Source organism: Perognathus longimembris, chromosome 14 (assembly GCF_023159225.1).
Source record: "Perognathus longimembris pacificus isolate PPM17 chromosome 14, ASM2315922v1, whole genome shotgun sequence".
Lineage (NCBI taxonomy): Eukaryota > Metazoa > Chordata > Mammalia > Rodentia > Heteromyidae > Perognathus > Perognathus longimembris.
Window position 1 is genome coordinate 58,814,441 of NC_063174.1, and position 24,542 is coordinate 58,838,982.

The 24,542-nt window shown below is 65.7% G+C and overlaps 1 protein-coding gene across 3 annotated transcripts in view; it reads right to left on the bottom strand.

Annotated features, from left to right (window-relative positions):
- The window catches only part of Ccdc85c (coiled-coil domain containing 85C), an 82,146-nt gene that overhangs the window by 11,888 nt on the left and 45,716 nt on the right, over positions 1-24,542 (bottom strand). Inside the window, exons 2-6 of one of the 3 annotated variants that reach the window (XM_048362641.1) lie at positions 16,996-17,069; positions 6,255-6,359; positions 3,087-3,182; positions 2,710-2,808; positions 1,122-1,888 (exon numbers count right to left, since the gene is read on the bottom strand). In XM_048362641.1, the coding sequence (XP_048218598.1) occupies positions 1,799-1,888; positions 2,710-2,808; positions 3,087-3,182; positions 6,255-6,359; positions 16,996-17,069 (464 nt within the window). In that variant the 3' untranslated portion in view covers positions 1,122-1,798. Of the gene's footprint in view, positions 1-1,121; positions 1,889-2,709; positions 2,809-3,086; positions 3,183-6,254; positions 6,363-16,995; positions 17,070-24,542 lie in introns of those variants that run through there. The other 2 variants (XM_048362640.1, XM_048362642.1) reach the window with 2 other exon arrangements.

Sequence of the window (24,542 nt, forward strand, 5' to 3'; positions counted from 1 at the left end):
ACGCCGCACGAAGAACAGACAGCTGTCCCGCGCAGCCACGCTCTGCAGTTCTTAAAAATATTCAGTAGTAAGCATCGTTTCCTCTCAAGTTTCAAGGAAAAGGAAATGAAAGGTCACTTTTTTCTCTTTCAACACTGGTGTGTGGCTAGTGACTTTGGGGTAAAAATGTGCCACTCTAGAAAAGTGTGCTCAGCAGATTCCGACTCCAGGCCAAGCACACGGCCCCGGGGCGGTGGGGAGCTGGAGCCAGGCGGGGGGCGGAGGCGGTGACCCCTCTCGCCCACCCCTCAGGGTCTGAGCTGAGGCTCGGGAAAGGTCACCCCAGGGTCACCCTGAGCGGCGCGCGGGGTCCGCACGTGCCAGCAGCCGGGACTTATTGCTTATTTTGGTGGTGGCCAAGCCATCCTCGTCCAACATGGCCGGGCTCCCGGAACTGCCCCGCCCCTGCGGTGTGGCCCGCACCCAGGCCTCCGGGACGGACGGGCCTCGCCAGCCCAGCCGCAGAGGCAGGCAGGGCCGGCGCCATGACCCGCAGCTCAGCACTGGGAGCCGCGGGAGGGAGCGGCGAGCCCAGCCCCCTTCACCTCGGGCGGGCGTGGGGGCCGGGGGGCCCTCGTGAAGGGCTGTGGCTGGCGGGAGGAACCGAGGCCGCGTGCCCTCCCCTCGCCCTGTCCGCAGCCCCGCTCCCGAGTGCTCGCTTGCGTGGAAGAGCACAGGCCGAGTGGGGAACTGGGGTCACAGAGGCCTGGCCCCTCGGTGCTGGGCCTCACCCGCAGTGTACCCCATCACCGCCTCTCTGGGACCTCATTTTGCTCACGCCAAATGGAAGTGGTTGCCTAGCACACTTGGCGGTGTCCGCGTGACCGTGTCCGCTGGACGTCTCCCTCGATCCCACGGCCGAGGCTGGAAGTGGCCAGGAGAAGCCCGGCCCCGCGCTCGCTAGCCGCTCCCCCACGGCCCCGAGCCGAGCGGCGAGGCCAGCTGGCGCCAGGTGCTGCCGGACTGAGGGCCGGTCAAATGGGGTCTCGGGAGACCCCGGCTCCCCAATGGGCTCAGAGCCAGGAGCAGGTCAGGCCCTTCCCTCCCTGGGAGGACAGGACGGGCACAGGCCGCCCCGACACCCCGGCCTTAGGAGGGGCTGCAGCCGACAGAAACCCCGCCATGGCCCAGAAAGGTGTGCAGCTCAGCTCAGACACTCCAGAACCTTCCTGCATCCGTGTCAACACAGAAGGGGCGCCCAGCAGGAGGGGCCTGGGACGGCTCAGCCTGGCAAAGTGAGGGAGACCTTACAGACGGGGCAAGCGTCCGAGGGGCGTCGAGACTGATGGATGCTACACACAAGCTGGACACCCGCCCCAGAGCGAGGACCCTGAGCTCCGGGGCCGGGGGTCAGGACGGGCCTGGGCCGCGCGGAGCCGCCTCCTGCCAGCCGTGGACCTGGTGAGTGCCTGGTCCGGTCCCCGCGCGAGGATTCTGACTCGGGGGGCCTCCGTCCAGGGGTGGGGCGTCCAGGGATGGAAGGCTTGATGAACCGCTCCGGACGGAAGGCGAGACACCGCGGGGGCTGGGCCTGGCATGGAGGAGCGGCCTCGGCCTCCTGCCGGGGCGCGGCTGTCCAAGCGGGCCCCGACAGGGCCCACGGAGGTGGCTTCTCACCTCCCCCGTCGCGGCGGAGGCCGGGCCGTGTCGCACCCGCCAGCAGGGGGAGCTGTGTCCTATGTACAATTCACCGCGGAGCAGGGCAGGAGGGGTGAGGCTGGGGCCCCAGGAGCGCAGTCCGTGTCCATGAGAGAATGCCCTACAAAGGTCCCTTGAACTGGTTCCCGGACAGGTGCTGCCGAATGGAGGGCTTGGAGCTGGCGGCGTCGCCCAGCTTCCTCCAGACCACCTGCAGGGGTAGAAGCAGAGGCGAGAGGAGGGCTGGGAAGGGGGCTTAGCGGCAGAGTGCGAGCCTAGCGTGCACGAAGCCCTGGGTTCCATTCCTCAGCACCGCGTACACAGAAAATGCCCGAAGTGGCGCTGTGGCTCGAGTGACAGGGTGCCAGCCTTGAGCAAAAAGAAGCTCAGGCACAGTGCTCAGGCCCCGAGTCCAAGCCCCAGGACTGGCAAAAAACAACAAAAAAAGTGAGTGGGGGGGTTTGGGGAAACCCACCCACCAGCCTTGCGCTCTGCCAAATAACTCAGGTCCTTAGCACCCAGGGGCCAAGGAGGGAAGCAGGCCACGGGAGGCTGGAGGGGATGAGGCCGAGTGTTTGCCCGCCCTCACGCAGGCTCAGCCAAGCTGAGTCCCGGGCTCAAGCCCTGTGAAATCCCCCTCGGGCTCCGGCAAAGACCCAGAGACACAGCCGACGGCAGGGAGGCGGTGGACGGCAAGGATCTCGGCTCTCCCCAGCCTTGCAGGCCCGCGGGGCCACGGGCCCCCACCTGCATCTCCCTGGACCTGGGAGCCAGTCCCTGTCTGCCTGTCTGTCTGTCCCACCTGCTGAGGGCACCAGCGAGCTGGGAGGCCCCATGCCAGGCGCCCTGGGCACCCATGGACGGCCAAAGGGTAGAACCCTAGGCTGCCGCAGCCCAGCCCTGGGAGATGGGGGCTCGGGCTCCCTGCAGAGCCCCAGGCCTGGCCTCTAGGGAAGGGCGGATCTGGGGGGGGGGGTGATGACAGGCCAGTGACCCCGCCAGGCCCCCACCCGACCCCGGAAAGCGCCTCACGTTGCACATCTCGCGGACGATGGCCTTCTCCTTCTCGCTCAGATCCTCCTCGCAGCTGTCCTGGAGCTGCCGGTCCAGGTTCTCATGCACCTCCAAGACCTGAGGGACAAGGCCGGGGGATGGGGGTGGGGGGGGTGACCATCAGGTGGCAGCGGCCGCTGGCAGCGACGCAGAGGAAGGCCATGCCCACCGTGCAGCGTACAAAGACGGGGAGGGGCCGGGAGCCGAACTGCGCTAACGTGGAAGCCCGTGACACCTGCGCCCCACTCGAGGCTTTCACGAATGCCTGTCCCCGACCACCACGCCGTGACCGCACCAGCCCCCTTCCCCCCCCCCCGCAGACACCCCTCCTCCCGGCTGCCCCGAGGCGGCCTTACCTTCATGGCGTGCACCACGGCCTCGGGCTTCTGTCCCACAGAGCTGTAGCCCGTGGAGGGCGGCGAGGGCAGCTCGGGGACGGGGCAGGCGGGGCCCTGTGGGGAGGAACCACGCACGCGGCTCAGCCACGGGTGTGAGTGGCCGGGCAGATGGTGCAGGGCCGAGGGCGGGGAGGCGCCGGGGAGCTGGTCCGGCCCTCGCCTGACCGCCCCGTCAGCAGAGCTGCGGACGAGCCGCTCCCGCGTGGGACGCGTGGGAGGGAGGCAAGGGGGCAGGGTGTGCAGGACCCACGGCCTGCCTTGTGGTCCAAGCAGGAGGCTGGGAAAGCCAGGAAGGTCCGGGCACAGGCCTCCCGGCCTCCCGGCTCTGCCTCCCCACCCGGCCCGTGCCCGGACGGGGGAGGGGCGAGGAGCCACCGGGTGCCCAGCGCCCTCGAGGGGCAGGGGGGAGGGAGGGACCTGGCTCCTGTCAGGAGCTGTCTGCCAAGGCACACAACGGGACCGTGACAGAGTAGCACTCTTCTTAGCACTCCCTCCAGCCACGTAGCCGCCCCGGAGGCCAAGGCACACGGGGCCACCGCCCCAGCCCCGAGACGCCCACCGACCCGGCAGCCGCGCCCTCTGCACGCCGAGGGGGCGCCCCCCACCCCACACACCACACTGCCTTGGGGGCCCTGGGGAAAGCCTGGTTTCAGCAAGGTTCCTTTGCCCCGTTTTGAACCTACTATCCTCACCTGGATGGGAAAGGGCCCCCCCAGGTCCCGGGAGGCCCGCAGAGCCCCGGACACTTGAGGGCTTTCCTAGCCCCAGCCCGGGCCACCTGACCTCGGCTGCCCAGGCCTGTGGGGAGGGGAAATCAAGCCGGGTCGTGGGCGGGGAGCACCCAGACTCGAGGCCGGTGTAAAACCACCATCGACCAGCAGGGGGTGTCAGACACACACAGAGCCCCTGGGCGCGCGGCATTGGAGCTTCACCCTGGACAGCTCACGCCTCTCCCTGGGGCACTGCCACAGGGTCGCAGGGGGGCCTGCACTAGTTGGCCTGGCCACTGCGGGCCTATGTCCTTAACTACCTACCCATGGGACCATGCGGCTCCCGGGTGTGGGGGGAGGGGTCCACCTGGCCACAGCCGCGGGGCCACCACCGCCCAAGCGTATTAAATGACTGATGATAGCCCAGGGCGAGCGTCAGGACTCCTGTCCCCTTGGGCCATGCCACCTCCCACTGCCAAACACCTGACACTGGCGAGTCAGGCCGCCCATCAGGCGGAGGCCTTCTCTCCAGCTCCAGTCACGGGAGGCCCAAGACTGAGAAAATGGCTGGCTCAAGTCCAGCCTTGCAAAAGCGAGGGGCTGGGCCTGGAACCTGGGGCTGTACAGGAACCCCACAAGCTGGTGCCAAAAGTGGGGACCACAGTGCATGTCAGAGGCACCCAAAAGCAAATACACGAGTGTACATGAAACACCCCAAATACCCACAGATGAACACATGGCCAGCTACTGAAGAGAGTACACCACGCAAAGAAGGCTGAGGCGGGTCTGAACCGCAGGCCCCACCCACAGGAAACAGCAGGACAGGAAACCCAGAGCCGGCGAGCCAATCACCAGCGGCTGGGCCTGAGGGAGGGGCTGGGAGTTTCTTTGTGGGATGATGTTCTGTTGTAAGCATCCAATATACAATGCTAAATTTTACCCAAAAAAAAATCGCTGAGTCGATTCAAACAGGCTCTGGTGGCTCACACCTGTAATCCTAACTACTCGGGAGGTTGAGATCTGGGGAGCATGGTTCAAAGTCGACCTAAAGTTCATGACACTCTTATTTCCAATGAACCAGCAAAAAGCCAGAAGTAGAGCAGTGGCTCAAGTGGTAGAGCACCAGCCTTAAAATGAAAAAGCTAAGGAAACGCACCCAAGTCCTGAATTCAAGGACCCAATACTAGCATTAAATTGGATATAATAAACCACCTCTACCCTGGGCCCAACAATGAGGGGAGGCGGGGGCAGTGCGGGGCGGGGCGGGGGAATATCCAGTGGCCTGTGTTAGCTCGGGACCCTTCCCTGCCCAGACGCCCTGCCATCCCCGAGCTCATGACCCGCAGTGGCCGGGGCAGGAGGAGCCCTCCCCCGGGGTCGTTAGCAGACAGGGGCTCTCCGAGGCCCAGCTGGGCCCAGAGCCCTGGGGAGGGACGCGCTCCACACAGCCCGGCCTCTGCCCCCGTGGGCTTCGGTAGCTTTGGGGGCTGGCCTGAGGGGCCCCTCGCCCCAGGACCTGCCTGCCGCCGCCCCCGCCCCTGGCCCTGCGCCCGCCCCTCAGGTCGCTGCCCCGTCTCCTCTCTCGGTGAGCACGGGAGCCACGGAGCCCCCACTGGTGTGACCTCAGCCCAAGGGGTCCGGGCTGGCCCCGGCCACGGGGGTGAGAAGTGCAACTCGCTCTCGCGCCTCCTCTCCCACGTGACGCGACCGCCCCTCGCGTGACGTGAATCTCCTCCCAGGGCCTCCTCCGGGGACCCCCCCCCCCCCGCCGATGCTGCCAGCACCTTCGGAGGCCGCTGGTCCCCTGCGCGGCCGGAATGGAGGAAAGCAGGGGCAGGCGGGGGGCGGAGGCCCGGAGCCCGCGGCCCCTCGATGGCTCGTCAGCGCCTTCGTCACAAGGCTGGGCCGCGGGCTCCCGGGCGAACCTTTGCGTCATCTGCCGCGTGGCGAGCTTGGCTGGCCAGGCCTCCGGGGAGGGGCGGCCAGCAGGGGCGCTGCCGCCCTACGAGCCCCGGGGGGCCCAGGGCAGAGGGCAGGAGGCACGCCCTGCCCAGGGAGCCCCCGCACGCACACTGGGCGGGGGGGGGGGAGTCCCCTCGGGGCGCCCGGCACGCTCGGGACCCTCCTGTCCCCCTGGACGGGGCCTGGGCTGCCTGCGGCCGCTCCGCCCGCACGCCGTGGCCCCGCCGGCGGGCCTGAGACGGGGAGGAGGCCGCGATGACCCACTCGGGACACGGCCACCAACCCGAGCCTTGCCAACCCCGGAGGGGGGGGTGAGGAGGGCGCCGTGGCCGCCCCGGACGCGGCTGGACTCGAGGTGGCCCCGGGCCTCGGCTTAGCCAGGCCAGCCATGGCAGCCTGGCGTCGGGAACGGGGGGGGGGGGGGGCGTGGGGGGGGCGGGGGAGGGGCACTCACGTTCTGGGGGATGTCCTGGTAGGAGGGCGGCAGCAGTGCAAGCTGGGACTCGGAGTGGTACGGTGAGAAGCCCTTCCGCAGCGTACGGAACTCTCCAGAACCCACCTGCTGCGGCGAGAGGGAGAGAGGGGGTCAGACGGGGCTCCCGTGGGGGGGGGGTGGCGAGGGCTTGGTCAGGCCCCCGTTGGAGTGCGCCCGGGCTCAGACGCCGGCCTCCCCCCTGCGCCCTCCCCCTCCTGCCCTCCTCCTCTGTCGATGGGGGTCGCCCGCCCGCCCGGCACAGCCTCGCACTGCGGGTGGATGAGGTGAAGGCAGGAGGGACCCCCGGTCCAGCATCCCACACTGGGGGCCCCCGGCCCTGGAGCCTTGTCCACCAGCCAGGCCTCCGCCTCCCTCGGCCCCTCCGTCCCGGGCAGGGTGAACCTGCCACGGCGTCAAGCCCGCCACCAGCAGACGGGGCAGGGACCAGCGGGGCAGGAACCGGTGCCAGCGGAGCTCCTGACCAACGCCACCGTGGGACAGGGAGAGGAAAGGAGGGAGGGAGGGAGGGAGGGAGGGAGGGAGGGAGGGAGGGAGGGAGGGAGGGAGGCCAGGCCAGGCCAGCGCTGGCCTTAGGACTCCCCAGGACAAGGCGAAGCCCCCTCGGGAGGGAGGCTGGGAGCAGGGACCAGAGCTGGAATGGGCGCTGGGTCCCCCAATCCCCCAAGCGCAGGGAGGGGGGTGGGGGAGGCTGGCAGCCGTTTCCTCCACACTTTCCTGGCCCAACTCTTGTCTACTTCAAAGGAGCTGAGAGGGAGCCCTGGGGCAGATAAAATGCAGCGGAGTGGAATGGCCATAAATCAGCAGAAATCAGCAGGCTGCGGAGTTCCCCCACAAACACAGCCAGGAGAGGCGGGCCTGGGCCCAGCCTGTGGGGGGGACCCTCCCCCGACGCGGCGGCCTCCTCCCCCAGCCTGGGAGAGACCCACACGCACCAGGCTGGCCTTCCACCATGCCCAGCCCCCCATTCCCCTGTTCTCGCTGGGCTGGGCGCCTGGTGAGGCTCACGCCAGTCATCCTAGCTACTCAGGCGGCTGAGATCTGAGGATCACGGTTCAAAGCCAGCCCAGGCAGGAAAGCCCGTGAGACTCTATCTCCAATGAACCCCCAGAAAACCACAAGTGGCGCTGTGGCTCACGTGGTAGAGCAGTGGCTCTTGAGCTGAAGAGCTCAGGGACAGCGGGGCGCAGGACCAGTGTTCAAGCCCCATGACAACCAAACGACAACAACAGCAAAAGTCTCTGCTCTCCTCCATCACCACTAGATCAGCCAGACCTCCAACCAGCCCCCCACTCCCCTCCAGCCCTCCCTTCCTCCACCCCCCCACCCCAGGCTGGACCTTGGCCTTCCGCAGGTGCAGTTCAGGAGTTCAAGCTCAGGGACAAGCTGCCCCCGGAACCCGCCAGGGGGCAGGTGGGGCGGGACAGGCCGAGCAGTCTCTCCTCCTCACCACCCAACCAGACGCCCAGCACAGCCCAGCCCCACAGGTCTGGCTCAGAGGCACTGGGGGGAGGAGCTGTTTCCTGAGCCTCCAGAAGCCCTGGGTAGGGCAAAAAGGGGGTACAGTGGAACCCGCCCTCCTGAGAGGACTCCTAGAGTGTGGTGAATATTATCTGGGACCTCAGTGAGGTCCCTGGGGGGCTTTGGGTATCAAACAGGACCTCTGTGCCTTACCTGGCTCACACCGAAGGGTTAAAGGCCACACACGGGATGAAAAGCCTCCCCAGCCCGCGGGGCGGGCGAGCGTCCCCAGGGGTGGGAGAAGAAAGGAGCGCCCTCCATCTGGGCACAGCACTCCTACGTAGCCCACCCAGCGCTCCCCGGGTTCTACGCCCGGCCGCTACCGGGGCCGCGAGACGCCCTGTGCCCCTGGGAAGACACCCCGGCTCCCCGAGCAGCTCCCGGCGGCTCCCCGTGGCGGCGGCGGGTCTCTGGCCAGTCCGCAGGACGCGGCTGCAGTCCCGGGGGGCCGTGCTAGTCGTGCCAGCGCCCCCGTCGGTCCTCCGGGGAGGGACCCCCCGCCCCCGTGGAGGAGGACGAGAGGATAGGAGGTGCGGGGCACAGCCGCCCATCCCAGAGCCAGGTGGGGAAAGCCCGCGCGGGGCCGCGCCTCCCCCACCACCCCGGGGGGCCAGCGCTGAACTGTGTGCGCACCCCGACTGCCCTTGTCCCCGCCCTCGGGGGGCCTGTACCTCGACCGCATGCGCTCGCTCGCAGGAGCCCTTGTGCCGCCGTGGGAAACAACGGGGCCCTAGGGGCTTGGGCCTCACCAGGTAATATTCGGGGGGGGGGGGGGGTGGCGCACGTCTTGGGGGGGCGGGGCTGTTTTTAATTAGCCGCATGCCAACTCCCTTCCTGCCTCGGGGTGAGCCTCTACAAACATTTGCATGTTCACAGAACTTCATTAGCAAGCCACGGGGCCGGATTCTCGTTAAGGGGCGATGCGGCTAATGCCGCGGCAAATGAGTAACCATTACTGCACCGCAGCCCGCATTGCCAATCCTGCGGCCTGCGTGCGGAGCCCCTGGCAGGAGGAGACCCCGAGGTGTCGTCGCCGAGGGGAAGCGGGAGCTGCAGTGGCCTCCGAGGCTGGGCCCGACGCCGCGCGAGGGGCGGCCATCTTCCACATGGTGGCCCGGCCTCCCTCCCGGGGTGCCCCAGCCCCGATTCCCCCCCCACACACACACACACAGACCCCTCTCCGGCAGAGGGGCCGCCAGGCGGCTCGGGGCTAGCCCGGGACTTCCCGGCCGGAGCCCTTCGATGCCCGCGAGGACCCTCGGCTGCCCCGCGTCCGCCTGAGAGAGCTCGGGACGAGGAGCGAGGAGGCCTGCCAGGTTTCGGGGCCCCTCCTCGGGGCCGCAGGGTGGGGGGGCGGCTCCGGCCTCTGCCCGGGGCCCTCATCACGGGCGGCCCCGCTCGGCGCCCACGCTGGCTGCGTGACCTCTAGCTATCGGGGAGCGGGAGCAGCCAACCCATCGCCCCGCTGCGGAGCCTCCGGGGCTCGTGGGAAGCGACGCTGGAATGGACGGGTCAGTCAGCGCCGTCACAGTGGCTGTGTGTCTGGGAGGGCGGCTGCCTGGCACCCCCTTCCCGGGCTCTGCTGGGGGGTCCTCTCATGCCCCTTCCGGTGCCTCCTCAAACACGCCACCTGTGGCCCCCACGTGTGTTCGTGGGGCTCTCCCCCCCCCGCCCCGCAGCACTACACCCCACGGGCTGGGCAGAGGGCGGGCACCGCGATGGGAAGGCGTTGGGGGGCCCCACGTGGCGGCCTGCCCATGGAAGACCGCTTACACCAGCAGGCCCAGAGCTCCAGGCTGGTTTACACGGTGCGAACACGGCACAGCCCCTCGGTGAGGCCGCCCAGCACCGCGGGGCTCATCTGCCGGGAGGCCTGGGAGCGGCGGGGCGTGGGGGGTGGGGGCGCCCTGGGCACCTGAGTACCTGACCCAAGGGACCTGGCACCGTTCAGCAAGGGTGGGGGGCCCCCCGGGGCAGGCGGCAACGAGCCAGGGGGCGTCACCGCCCCTGGTGTCCCCGGCCCATGACCACGCCGCCACTCCCAGGCTGGGGAGCGGAAGGGTACCGGGCCGGCCCCCATCCTCTGCTAATCCTACGCTGCGGCCAGCGCACCAGCCTCTGGGGCCTGCTGAAGGGGGAGGAGAGCACAAAGCAAGAGAGAGACAGAAGACCCCATCCCAGGACCTCCCCGGCCCAGGGCCTGCTGGCCTCCCTCCACCCTCCGCCCCTGGCCGGAATCGGGGGCGGGGGGGGGTAAGCTATGGTCCACCCAGGGAGCTCTGGCCAGGCTCCTCCACGCAGGGGGCTCAACTGCAGGACTTCCACCGGCCATTTTCTCCTCCCCCCTCCCCGGGGAACTCTGGGCCCATAGGGGCCGCTGGGGTGGCCCACTGGGCTCTGTGGGCCAATCCAGGCTGTCACCTGTTGGGGGGGGAGGGGGAAGTCCCTACAGCAGGAGCTAATGCAGGAGGAAAACTGAGCAAAGTACAGGCCACAGGACAACTAAGGGGGGCTCCACCTGAGCCCGCGGGTGCTCTGGCGATCGGTGTGGTGGGATCCACACATCAGTAGGCGGACATGCGGGGGAGCGGCCTTGATGCTTATTACCTGGCTTTCTGGCTGCCGTAGCTAGACGACCCCAAGCCCGGTGCGTGGCACCCAGTTGAATTTATATAGGCCAGGGGTTCTCAGCTGGGGGTGATTCTGCCATGCGTGGGGGACCCCTGGAGATGTCTACGCCGTGTTTGTCATGAACGGTGTCATGAGCGCACACCAGGGAGGCTGCTACACACGCGGGGATGCCATCTGAACAACCATCACGGGACCGGGGGGACGGGACCAAGGGCGCCGTCAGCAGAGCGGCCAGTACCCGTGGGGCCCGTCTCCCTGGGTCTCAGAGCTGGGCGCGGGGGTAGCAGCAGGGCCTGCCCCCCCTCCCCCCCCACTGCTCAGCAGACCCGACGCCACTCGCCCCAGCCTGGGCTGCTTTCCCTGGGAGCCGCACAGGGGAGGCCAGGCACTGGCTCGAGGGCTCCCGGGGTGGCCTTGGCAGAGCCGTCCCATGCCCGGGACCACGGGTCCCCTGCCGCGGAGCCCGAGCTGCCGCCCACCTGTGCCGGCTCAGAGCGTCCCGGGACGAGTGGGCAGCGAGGGGCTGCTTCCGCAGTATTTGGCCAAACTGTGAGGGAATGCCGGCTCGGAGAGGGCGGGTAAAGGAAGGAAGAGCCCGCCCCTCCCCGGGGGAGGGAGGGGGGAGCATCCAAGGAGGACCAGGCGTCGGGAAAGGGGACACAGCAGACACAGCACAGCACTCCAAGCGCGGCCCTCCCTCCCTCGGCACCCCGGCACCGCAAACCCCTCCACCCCTCCCTCCAGCTCTACCTGCAGCCGGCTCCGCGGGCGGCCATAGGGCCGGGGCAGCTGCAAGAAAGAACAGAGTTACCCAGCAAACACGGGCGGGCGGGCCCCCTGCCCTCGCCTGTCCCGGGGTGTCTGCTCCCCAAAGCTGGGCCCTGGTGAGTTTCCTTTGCTGAAGGGCCAGGTACCCCCAAACAACCTTCAGGCAGCCCTTTGGAGAGGCCCCAGGATGCGGGGGGGGGGGGGCTAGGATCCCCACCTACTCAGAGAGGGCAGTGGAAGACTGGCCCGGCACACCCAAGTTCTCGCACACACAAGTGTGGCCCAGCCCGCCACCTGGAGGCCTCTGGCTTCTCCTTCCTGCGAGGGGAACTCATTTGCAGGCCATTAGGAACAAAGGGGCCGCTGCTCTGGCTCCGAGCCTGAGGCTTCTCCCTCATTAGCACCCGATTCGCAGTGAGCTCTCCACTAATGTCCTCTGCGCAGCTGCCGCCACCTCTCCCGCTCCTCCCCAGGCAATTTCATGCCCCCAAATCTCATTGCCACAGCTGGCGCAGGGGCCACCGGGACCGGACCACCGCGGCCCGTGACACAGAGGGTGGGGGTAGCACGCAGGTCAGGTCCCCCACCCCTCCACCGCAGGGCTCTGAGGGGTGCGAGTGGCAAAACCCGAACCCCACTGTGGCTGGGTCCACGGGAGTGACCTGCCAACGTCCTGGCCCTCTGCTTGCCGTACCAGGAGTCAGGCAGGGGCTGGTGACGGTTCTGGGGGTTTGAGGCTCACAGGCACCACCACAATGGAAAGCCAAGTTCTCCTCACCAGCCAGCCTGGTGCTTTCTGCAAGGGTCAGCGAGGGGGGCAGGGGTCCCCACAGGCCGCGCTTCACAGAGGGGATGTCTGAGAAACCGGGGGTGGGGGCGGGGGGGGGCGCTATGTCAGTGCCACTCGGCTGAGCATGGCGCCCGTGATCCAGGCCAGGCTGGCTCCGCAGTCCAGGCCCGGCTGGCTCCCGCCACGTCTGGCCTGTGGTGGACACCCTTCAGGCCCCCGGGCCCAGAGGAGGGGTCCTCGGCTCCCACCCACCGCCTCCGCTTGGGGGCTGGGAGGCGCGAGTTCTGGTAGAGAATCAACTGTACGGTCTCTGCTAAGGACACATTTCAAGTCCTCCACAGCCACCGACGACACGGCTCTGCACAGCCAACCCCAGACGCCAGATGGACAGATGGATCGTGGACACACTAGCCGGCTTACAAAGCAGCCCTTCCTGGACGCTGCCAGTGAGGGGAACTGCCACCAGGGGAGGAGTCCAGGGCTTAGGACAGCCCTGCCCGCCTCGGGGAGGCTGCAAGCCGTCAGTGAGGCGTTTGGAATGGGGCTCCCCTGTCCTCCAGCCTGCCCAAAACACAAAGGTCAATGTGCAGAACAGACCCAGGCCCAGCCTCCCGAGTGCACTGGCAGCGAAGGGCGTTGCCCTGGGCTCCATCGTCTCTGGGCTGGAGGACCAGGAGGTAAGCCCCGCACAGGGTGAGCATGGGGTGAGGGGGGAGGAATGGACCTCTCCAGGGTCCACGACACTGCGGAGGCTGGGCTGGGCCTCACCCCCAATCCACGCGAGCAAGCCTTAACCCCTCAGGACCTCAGAACGGGGCCTACTTGGAGAAGAGGACCTTTACAGAAGTCGTTGGTCCAAGGGAGGTCATTAGAGTGGCCCTGGACCAACAGGACCAGCATCCTCAGGGAAGAGGATGGAAATACTGACGGACGGACAGGAGGAAGAATGTGACGACACCTTGGTCTTAAGACTTCCAGCCTCCAGAACCGAGAGGAGTTGCCGTGGTTCCAGCAGCTAGGTAAACGAATGCAGCAGCCATGCCTGGGAGGTCTCCTCCCTCGGGGTCTCAGTCTCCCCTCCTGTGCCCACTGTCGCTCCCGAGCCCCTCTTGGGGGGGGGGGGGGCTGTGCTCCTGCCGGGATAGGGAGATGATGGACAGAGGGGAAGGGGAGGGTCCTTCGCAGCCACCAGCCCGGACCACTGCCTGGAGCCGGGAGAGAGCACAGAAAACACGGAGCTGCGTGCTCTTTTGTGAAGTCCTGGAGGCCTATTTACCAGCCCAGCCGGGGACTAAACCAGAGACCCCAGCATCAATTACAGCCACCACCGGTACACCCCCTCCGCACACTTGGGCTGGGCACAGAGGATCCACAGGAAAAATAATAACGTGTGAGGAGTCTCGAGATGAATCATCTCAGAGGAAGCAGCTGTGTTGACGAAATTGTAAAGCCAACATGAGCAGGAAAATGGGAACTGCAATACAATAATTTAGCCTGTGAACTCTCTGGCACATTCTTAATTAAAGCTATTTCGGAGTTAAATAGAGGCCATGGGGGATGGGGTCAGTGAGGGACAGGAAGCTGGGGGGCAGGGGGCTCCTGGCTCCCCACCCAAGGCCACCTCACCTTGAGAGGTTGCACCGTGAGATGCCTCTCTTTCTGCTTCTCCCCAACCTGCGGGGTCCCCACTTTGTACTCAGCGCTGCGGGGGGCAGGGGGTGGTGACAAGATTTAAATGCCAGTGTCATGAATCTCCCAGGCGAGGGCCACGGGGAAGCTGGGAATTACAAGGCTGCTCACGTTGCTCGAGGCGCCCAAACATGCCTGGCTGGGGGGCTGGCTTGAGTGGTACGGCACCAGCCTTGAGCCAGAAGACTGAGAGAGGGCACACGGGCTCCGAGTTCAAGCCACCTGTGCCGGCCCAGGCGATTCCCTGCAGCGATGACCTGGCCAAAGCAGCAAGCTTGGGCTGGGGATATGGCCTAGTGGCAAGAGCGCTTGCCTCTAATGCATGAGGCCCTGGGTTCAATTCCCCAGCACCACATATACAGAAAACTGCCAGAAGGGGCGCTGTGGCTCCAGTGGCAGAGTGTTAGCCTTGAGCAAAAGGAAGCCAGGGACAGTGCTCAGGCCCTGAGTCCAAGGCCCAGGACTGGCAAAAAAAAAAAAAAAAAAGCAGCAAGCTTGCTTAGACAAGAAAAGGACAAGCCTCCCCTGCTGGCCCAGAAGATGCGGGGGGGGGGGGGGGGGAGCTCGCCAAGCTGCACTCGCCCGTGGCCGCTGTGTGTGCCGCTGTGTGTGCATGTGTCTGGGTGTGTGCGTGGGGGGGAGGCGTGACTACTGAGGCTCTGCAGCCTGTCCCGGAGCCTTGGAGGGCAGAGGCCACGATCCACAGGGAAGAACGCCGCAGGACGGGGCAGGTCAGGCTGAGCCAAGAAGGCTCAGGGCGAGGGCAGAGGCACCCAAGGGAGGTCAGGGAGGGTGCCCAGCGGGAGGCCCCTGTGGGCCAGCAGCGCAAGGGGCCCTGGGCGGAGGCTCGGTACCCCAACCCCCAGAGCCCCTGAGACTGAGGCTTCTACCTCGTGGTGGACAGGTCCCTACCACAGTGCTCCCCTCCTGCTGTCCACTGGCTAGGAGAAGGGTGAGGCTAGACTAGACACTTCCCACACGCCCTCCAGGCCAGCTCAGGCCGGTGGGAGCTTCACCCGCGACCGTGGAGGCTCGTGGCGCTCTGTGATGACCCTGTGCTGACAGTGAAGCTCGAGGCCACCACGCCGCAGCAGCGTGGGGACACGGGCAGGGGGTCGGGCCATGCCGAGGGTCAGTGCCACCAGGCGGCCTCTTCTGGGGACGCCAAGTGTGGCCCTGGCGCCCCCTGCTGGGACCCCCTGGGTAAAAGCTGCACCAGAGCCCCTGCCGGGGGAAGAAACCAGGACCGGGGCCTGGGACTCGGCCCACCCACCCCCTCCCCGGGGCACATCAAGAAAGACACAGACCAGCTCGGCTGGGAAGCCAGCCTGGACGGAGGGCAGAGCTTGTACCACGGAAGCCCAACGCCTGAAGCGCTCCCACACAGAACCGTCTGAGCTCCTCAACTTGAGACTGGCCACAAGCCAGGAAGAGGCGGCCTGGGTGCATAAATCCCATTCTGACCGCGCCGGGCCGGCAAGCCTGGAGCCTGGCAAGGGCCAGCACCAGCCTGGGGGCGGGGGTCAAGCCGTGGGCGCGGGAGGGAGAGGAAGCGTGCGCCGCTCGCTGCTGCCTCCAGGGGGCGGCCCCGTGCAGGCCTGGGGGCCTCAGAGTGCGGGCGGGCTCCAGCCGCCTCTGCCTCTGGGAGGAGGTGTGAGAGGAGGGGACACCCCCCCCCCCAGCCGCCATGAGGCCTGGGGCTGTCTCGAGGACAGAAGAGGGAAAGGCTGCGGCCGTGGCTGTCGTGCACACGAGTCTCACAAATCCGCACTCGGACCCATCACTGGGTGGCCCCTGACGGCAGGGACGAGGGGTCGGTGGGCAGCCCCAGTCCTGCAGTGGCCACCGAGCACGCTTCCCACCGCGCGGCCCAAGGTGGGGGCTCTGGCTCACCAGGAATGAGGAAGGGCTGGATGGGCAGCCTCTGGCCACTGACCCGGCAGGGCAGAGCCGCCCCCGGGCCCCAGCGCTGGTCCCTCCAGGGAGCCGGTGGGGCCCTTCTCCCAAGCAAAGGCTCCCCCATCACGCTGACCTGCTACCCCCAGGACTCCTGGTATTGTTTCTCCCTGAAGCTACCACAACACCCTTACACACCTCTCTCTCTCTCTACACACACACACACACACACACACACACACGCGCACACACGCAAGACCTCAGCTGCATCTTGCCCTTCCAGTCCTGGGGAGCCAGTACCTGCCGTGATCCAGCCCCTTCTACCACACGGATGAAAAATCAGTCCCGCGCGTGTGCACCTGCTGGGCACTAGCGCTGGTGTGTGGAGGGAGGTCGTGGGGAGCGGGGGGACCAGGGAAAGGCCCCAGCAGGCGTTGGGGATGGCACCAGACCCCCTGCTCAGAACCCCGAGCCTCCCATCAGCTAGTGGTGGTGGGCAGAGGGGTCCACAGGCCTCCTGAGCCGGGTAGCGGGCACCAAGCCCAGTGGGTCGCCTGGCAACAGAGCCAGGCATCTGAGCTATCCCTGGGGTTGGTTCCCAGAGAAATGCTTTCGGCATCCAGGGCACCACTGACAGACCGGTGGGTAGAGCAGAGGAGGGGGAGGCTGAAACGAAGCCAGGGATGGGTACGAGAGGGATGGAGGCGCAAGGGATTGGCCGAGCCATCTGGGCCCCAGGCACTCCAACCAGGGCTAATTGCAGGCTCCCTTCATCAGCACTACCCATGGTGGGGAAGGGACTTAGTACCCCCACCCCACCCCCCCCCCGGCCAGGTTCCAGCCACCGTTCACGAGGGGCACTGCCCCCTCTCACGCTGCCCTGGCCACCAAGTCCCTCACCTACCGTCCCAGAGCCTCCCAGAGCTCTGCACGGGCTCACGGCTTTAACTGTCCATGGATGGGGGCAGGGCCAGACTCGGGAGCCGGGAGTGTGAACCCAACCCAGAGAGGAACTTGGCACAAGTCCAGTGTGTCAAGGAGGTGGGAAGAGGGGGCTCTGTGTGGGTCTGCCAGCCCATGTGGCCCATTTCTGATACCCCCTCTCTCTGGGGCCCAGTGCCAGCCCCCCAGAGCTCTCAGACCACTGGGGGGGGGGGAGGGCCATGGTGTGGTCTGAAAGCCTCCGCCGCCCTGGAGCGGGGATTACGGTGAGAATTAGGCCTGGGATCTAGACCTTTCAGGAGGCGGCTAGGGTGGCAGTGGGGGCGGGGGGGGGGGGGTGAGCAGGGGCAGGGGCCAGCCAGGCAGAGCAGCCGGGGCGAAGGGAGCCCTAGGTGGCTGGAGTTGGGATGGCACTGGGGTGCTGGGGCTGGGGTAGCGTAGCCACCACTCCTGCAGTCAGCCTACCTGCGGAAGGACCTTGTCACCCTCCAGAAGTTTCACCTTGGTCTCCAGCTGCCTGACGTAGGTCGATGAGGGATCTGGAGGACAGAGGACAGAGGCGGCCATGTTAGCCAGCAGCAGACATCGCTCTCCCCAGCGCAGAGCCCAGCCCCGCCCTGGGAGCCCCTGAGCCCGACTCCTGGGGACGGCAGGAAACTGACTGATGGAGGTCTTAGGGGGGATCCTTCTGCTTCCAAGAATCAGGCCCCGGGCTGGGGATATAGCCTAGTGGCAAGAGTGCCTGCCTCGGATACCCGAGGCCCTAGGTTCGGTTCCCCAGCACCACATATACAGAAAACGGCCAGAAGCTGCGCTGTGGCTCAAGTGGCAGAGTGCTAGCCTTGAGCGGGAAGAAGCCAGGGACAGTGCTCAGGCCCTGAGTTCAAGGCCCAGAACTGGCCAAAAAAAAAAAAAAAAAAAAAAGAATCAGGCCCCAAAATGTTCTCATACACCCCCAAAGCCAAGGCCCAGAGCCGAGGAAGCCCTTCTTTACTGTGTAGTGGGGAAACCGAGGCTGCTGAGCAGGCCAGGTGTAATTGCTAATCTAGACTGAACTTGACTGGATTGAAATACACTTAGGAGATGAATAAAGCACACTTCTGAGTGTCTGTGAGGGAGTTTGGTTGAATCTGGGACAGCAACTGAGCGGAAGAGACTAGCCCCGAATGTGGGCCGCAGCATCCAATTGGCTGGGGGCCTGGATGAAACAAAAGTAGAAAAGGAGGGCTGGGAATGTGGCTTAGTGGTAGAGCGCGTGCTTGCCTGGCATCCATGAAGCCCTGGGTTCCATTCCTCAGCGCCACACAAACAGAAAAGGATGGAAGTGGCGCTGTGGCTCAAGTGGTAGAGTGCTAGCCTGGAGCAAAAGCAGCTCAGGCCCTGAGTTCAAGTCCCATGACCTCGTTTCCCTACCCGCTCTCCCAGCTTCCTGCCTGCGGTGAGGTGAGCAGCCTTCTCCCCCACTCACTCCCAAAGCCGTGATACTCTGCCTCACCTCACGCCTGAGGCAATCGAACCAGCTGACCTGAGACTGACACCTCCAAACCTACAAGCCAAAGTAAACCTTTGTCCCTTTATGCTGGTTGGTTTAGTCAGGTACTTTGTCACAGCACAGAAGTCTGACTAACACACCAACTCAGCGCCTAGGATCTCTACTCCTCCAGACCTTACCCACAGGCAAGCTTCTCATACAATCTGCGTACAGAACTTCAGATCCAATCTTACCCAGGAACTTCTTACACAATCCACACCGGGTGGCAGGGACTCCAGGTGATGAATGCCACTCTTACTTCTCAGAGAAAACAGGAGCCAAGAGCCCCAAGCGAGATGCTTGAAGGGAACTCCCCAGTCGTGGGCCCTGGGTTCTGAATGAGGATTGGGAGGCCAAACAGCCTTATACAAACCACCTGGAGTGTGGCTTAGTGGCACAGTGCTCGCCTGGCATGCATGAAGCTCTGGGTTCGATTCCTCAGTACTACATACACAGGAAAGGCCAGAAGTAGTGCTGTGGCCCAAACAGGGGACGTCTACCCACCCTCACCACTTTGAGGCTTGAACTCAGGGCCTGGGCGCTGTCCCTGAGCTCTGCAGCTCAAGGCTACTGCTCTACCACTTGAACCACGGTGCCACTTCCAGTTTTCCGGGGGTTAACTGGGAGATCAGAGTCTCACGGGCTTTCCTACCCAGGCTGGCTTTGAGCTGCGATCCTCAGATCTCGGCCTCCTGAGTAGCTACGAGTACAGGTGTGAGCCGGCAGTGCCCAGCTTGACCTCACTTTTTAATCACATCAGAAAAGCAAGCACAATTTCACTCCACCGCCACCCCCCTTGCCACTCCTCAGCCCGCAGGGGAGCAGAGCCGCCCGGGCTGAGGAGGAGGGAGCGGCCTCCGTGGAGAGGTCAGGCACCACAATCCAGGGGGCTGCAGGATCCGTCCCTGGCATCTCTCAGTGTGTGGGTGACGTGGGGCACCTCCCTGGGTGGCACACGGCCATCCAGCTTAGGACAGACCATGGCACTGCTTCCCAGAGGTCAGAGGGGCCAGACACTGGCCAGGATGCCCACCTCGTGGCTGGTTCTCCCCACCTGTGCTGTGTATTGATTGATTGATTTGGGGGCCTGCTTTTCTGGTGTGAAAAGCCCTTGACTTCAGAAGGCACCGGGCAGCAGATCCCTTGGCCAAAGCCCAAGGAGACCTGAGAGTGAGGAAGGACTGAGAACTCCCACAAGCCCTGGGTGGGAGGAGGGGACTTGGGTACCGCTGCAGACGGGCCACCCATGCCATTTTAGCGACGGGGGACAGAGAGACGCGCCTGTCGCCACGGCGCCAACTCAACCCGGCCTCCTTCGGCCCAGCAGGGACTCCACGGGCTACAGGGGAGGCGGAGCCCACAGTGCCCACAAGTACTTCCCCCAGAATGCCCGGGCCCAACAGGGGCCCTCGGCCTGCCTGCTTGGGGGGTGCTCTGCTCCTAGAGCTCACCTGCAGGACCCTCAGGAGCCGCCGCCCGCTCAGCCAAGCCCACAGGACCGAGCAGAGACCTTGGGTTCCCCCCCCCCCCCGCCGAGGGGGAATGGGGGTGCCCGGAGCGTGGGCCGCTTGGTGCAGGGGAGTTGCCAAACCAGAACCCTCCTCCTCGCTCCATTCCCAGTAGTCACCCCTCAGGAATGTGGGGCGTTCTAGAGAGGAGGGGAGGGCGGCTCCTTGGCCAGGTCTGGCCCACCACACCCTCTGCGATGACAGCGCCCGGCACGGGCGGCTCGAGCGGGGCGGCTCCGCCCCGGCCTCGCCACGCGGGCCACCTAGAGCAAGCAGCCAGGAGGCCCAGGCTCCAACGGATGACGGGTGACCAAGCAAGGATGGGAGCCCGCACACCTCACAGAAGTGGCAGAACGTTCCGGAGCCCTCAGGGTTGGGGGGCAGCAGGGGTCGGTGCAGGGGGCCTGGCCAGCTGGAGGTGGCCTCAGTTTACTGACTGGCCAGCCAATGCCAACGGGGCCGTTCCCACACTTACTGCATACACAGGCAAGATGGAAAAGACCTGGCATCGGGCTGCATGGGGCTCCTCTGTGCATAGAGGGAAACGAGACACCAACCGCCCTACCCTGCGGGGGGGGGGGGGGGGAGGAGGGGAGGAGGGGCGGGAGGGAGGGGCGGGAGGGCCCACTGCGGCGTGTGGCTCCCCAATGAAGCCTGCAAAGGCCAAGCAGCCAGCTCCAGAGGAGGCCGCAGGGGCTGAGCCTGCCCGCCCTCTCCACACCACGGGGCAGCCCCGGGTCCACGCGGGGGAAAAGCCTGACGGAGGAGCTGGCCGGTCATGGAGGGGAGGCGGCAGCCCTGTGCCAGCTCGCCTGGCCCCGTGAGCCCCTCGCTGCCAGCCACGGCACCCCACCGCGGGACAGTGCTCCCCGGGCACGGCACCGGCCGGGAGGAAGAGCCAGCCACTCGCTGTGACCGGCGGCACTGTGCTCTGGAGCCACGGGGCCATCCGCGAGACGCAAGGTGCCAGCTCCCGGTGGATGCGGGTTCCCGGCGTGTCCCCTTTCTGTCAGCCCATGGTCAGTCCTGAGTGGGGACTCGAGCCCACAGATGTGCTGTCCAGCCTCCCCGGGCGGCCCTGCACCTGGGTGAGCCAGCCAGGTTCAACACCTACCTCCCAGGTCAGCTGGACAGTGACAGCCATCCCCAGGAGAAGGGACCGCCGCTAAAGCCACCGGGTACAGCCAGCACCGAGTCTGAGGAGTCACAGGCATGACCCGGAGGCAGGCCGCGTGCAGACACGAATCAGGCCCCATCTAGCCCAGCCCGTGTCCCTGTAGCTGCAAAAGCAAGTGCACATCAGATCACCAGGGTTTGCTGGGCTCTGCCTGTGTGGTTTCAAAAGCATACAGCAGTCTGAAAAATACTGCAGACCCTCCAGCAGTTCCGATGTAGTCCATTCTAAAGAATTAATTCTAATTGTGAAGACAGTTACAACGGCCAAAACTGGAAATAACTATTTGTGCCACAATAGCTCCAAGTTCCACCCTGTCATCATTCAAATGATATTTAGAAAGCTTTCCTTCCAAACAATATGGAAAGACACTTAAAATGCCAGCGGGAAGAACTGGACACAAAATTATATGTATGATGGCTGCAACACTTAAAAATATCTATGCACTGAAATAAATTTAGGAAGGAAGTACACAGAAACATTGACAATGGGGTTGGGGGCGTGGCTCCAACGGTAAAGCACTCAGCGAGCCTGGTAGAGTCGTGAGTTCAAGCCTCAGTACCATCACAAAAGAAAAAAAGGAAGGAATACTGACGATAGATGAGAGGGAATGCATGGTCTGTGTTTATTAACACCTCTCCTTGTCAGTTTTCAAATACTGTGCTTCTAGGGTGGGAACATCTTGTTGTTTTAACCAACTAGAAGAAAGGACTGAAGGACTCCACCTTCCCATCCCGTAGCCCATCCCACCCCCATTGAAGCCGCTGAGGTTTTAGGTCCTCCATACCCCACCCAGCTCCCCAAGTCAGCCTGTCCACACTGTGGGGAACCAGGCCTTGTGGTCCCCCTTGGGTCAGGAGCAGAAGTAGTAAGAGAACAGAAGCCCCCAGGAGAGCTGGCTTCCTGGGGGAGCCACCCGCCCCAGCAGGCACAAAGCCGTGACCTCACCGGGTGCCCCCGGCCTCTCTTAGGTCAGGGTGTAATTACATTAATCCCCAGGATTTTGGTGATGAGGCCTGAAACCCTGGGAAAGGGGAGCGTCATTTCCTGGCTTACTTGTTTGTGGGTGACGTGAGGGAGGTGCACCCAGCGCGTGTCCTGGGCTGAGCTGGCCACCCCACGCCCACATACGCCCTGACCCCCTGCCGGGCCACAGCAGGCCGGTCCTAGAGCTTCGTGATCCAGCAGCTTCTGCCCGGCTCACTTCCAGGGGCCAGGTGCGAGATTTCCTTTGCCTCCCCCAGGGATTCCACGCTCCCCGGGAGTCCGTGGCCACTGGGCCTTGGCAGGTGGAGTCAGGCTCCTCGCTCTCCGAGGCCTGGTGAAGCCCGGTGCCCAGTCCCGCCTCTGACCACCAGACTTCCCCGCCACCCCCTCCCTGGCGAGCCGAGGGGCTAGACGTAGGCCCAGCCCCTCCGACACATCCTTCCTCGCCTCCCTCGGCTCTGCACGGAGCAGGCTCCCAGGCAAAGCCCAGCCCCTCCCTGAAGGAGCCTGGCCTCGTGGCCGCCCGGCCCTGGAGGCGAGCGGCCCCCGCAGCCAGCCGAGGCTGCTGCTCAGAAGCACTGGTCTGTGCCCCGAGGCAAGGCCCCGGCCAACACCCGGGTACCCCCAAAGCAGAGGCTGAGGCCAGGAGCCGTGTCTAGGGGGGTGATCTGGGAGATGACCTCAGGGTGGGGAGTGGAGAAGGGAAGAAGCCAACGGAAGGAAGGGGCGGCGGAGTCAGCCTGCCCGCACGCCCGCGGGCTCGCGGGTGGCACTGGTACCGCAGCACTGCCCGCCTGCAGAGGGGTAGGAAAAGCTCCGGGCGGGCTTCAGGCAGGGCCGAGGCAGAGCACAGGAAGGCTGGGCGGCGTGATACCGTGGGCTACGGCGGGGAGACGGTGTGATCTGCTCCTCGGCAGGAGGAAGCGGGCCCCGGGGGGTAGAGTGGACGTCAGTGACCGGGGCAGGCCCTGGTCACAGCTGCTGTGCCCTTGTCGCGTTCCGCAAGGTCCGAGGGCGGCGGGGCTCTGAGACGGATCATTAGCAGGAAACCCGGCCACGCCGCGTGGGGAACGAGGCCCGGGGGCTCCAGGGTCCGCCGGAGAGGGCTGACGTCTATTTCCAGTAAGCTTTTGGTGGACTAGATTCCTGTTTCCTTCCACTTCGCTAAGAGAAGGCCAGGGCGGCCCCGGGCTGGGGGCTCGGGGAGGACGAAGGGCCTAAGTCAAGGAAGCACCCTGTGCGTCCGCAGCCCCGTCCTTCACTCCTGCCCGAGAGGTGGGCTCGCCAATCCTTTCCCCCCTCCCCCAAGACTTCACTGGGCAAGGGCGGGGCGGGGCAGCTCCCACACACTGGCATCCCAGTGGGTGTGCGATGGAAAGCCTGAAGGGATGCTGGCTTCTTGCACGAGGACGAACCCTACCACACCTGCAAAGCAGCCCCGGGAATGGAGGACAGGCCTGGGGGATGCCCCCCCCTGAAAGCCCCACAGCGCCCCCTCAGTCTCATGCCTCCCGCTCCTGCCACAGAACCAAACCTCCCCTGTCCACGCTCCCCCCCAGGAGGCACCATCCCCCCGGCCAGGACCGAGGGGGCAGGGCACAGGGTCACAGGCAGGGCACGGCCGGCGAGACGGGACTCCAGCGCAGAGACCCCCCCAGCGAGCCGTGGCCGTGCCACCAGGACCCGCGGGTGACCACGTGCAGACTCAGCATTAGCTGTGTGCCTCGTGCTTCAGTCACCATTTCTCGCTGTTTACAAACGGGGAAACTGAGGCTCGGGGAGGCAAAGCAGCAGCCACAGCCGCCTGGGCTCCCGGGTACAGTTGCCAGCCTCTTCCCAGGCAGCCTTCCTCACACTGACCCCCCCCCCCCCCCCGTCCACGACCCCTGCCCCAGGGCTCCACCCTGCCTGCCCTCCTTCCAGTGCCGGTCCTGCCATTCCCAGAGCCGCAGGCCCGGCAGGTCTGGGCACTGCACATTCCTGGCCATACACACCCCTGCCACACCTGCGAGACGGGAGCCAACGGCCCTCCCCGACCAGGCCCGGGGTGCTGGACAGCCTCCTGAGCTGACCTGGCGGGGGGGGGGGCGGCATAGACGGGCCCACCTGCTCCTCAGACCAGCACCTTTGAGTCAAACCCCTGTAAGGCAGGGTCCTTCGCCTGGGTCCCCAAAGCAGGGTTACCAAGTGTCACAGCAGTGCAGGCCATGGGAGGGGCGGTAAGCTCCCCATCACGAGGCAAGAGCGAGCGGAGGCTGAACGGCCCCCGCTAAGCTCAAGCCCCAGAATGCCCAAGGCCATGAGGACAAAGAAAGCGGCTTCTCTACCTTGGAGCCGCGTGGGTGCCCTGATGGCAGATTCCGACCCCCCTCCAGCCCCCCCCCCCCCCGGCAGAGGAGATGAGCTCAGCAGTCACCCGCCGCCCGCCCCTGCGAGGGGCCCCGGCCTGAGGCGGGGAGCTGCGGGGCCGGCCACATCTCCTGATGGGCGCAGGTGGAAAGGCGCAGCCCGGGCAGACGGTGGCAGAGCGACTTGCGCTGGCTGGGGAAAACCATGGATCCTGCCCGAAGGAGGCAGGCCCAGAGCTGAGCCCTGAAGAGCCAGCAGGACCACTGCAGATGGACAAGGTGGGGGGGGGGGGAGCCTGGTACGCGCCCAGGACGAGGCCGGAGTGGAGGTGCAAGTAAGTGTGCTGTGGCACGCGCACCCTCCTTGAGAAGCAGAGGGACCCCCGGGCCCGCAGGGGCCTGGGAGGCACCGGCGTTATTTCGGCCAGCCTCCCCTGCGGACCACCAGGACACCCGGCGTTTCG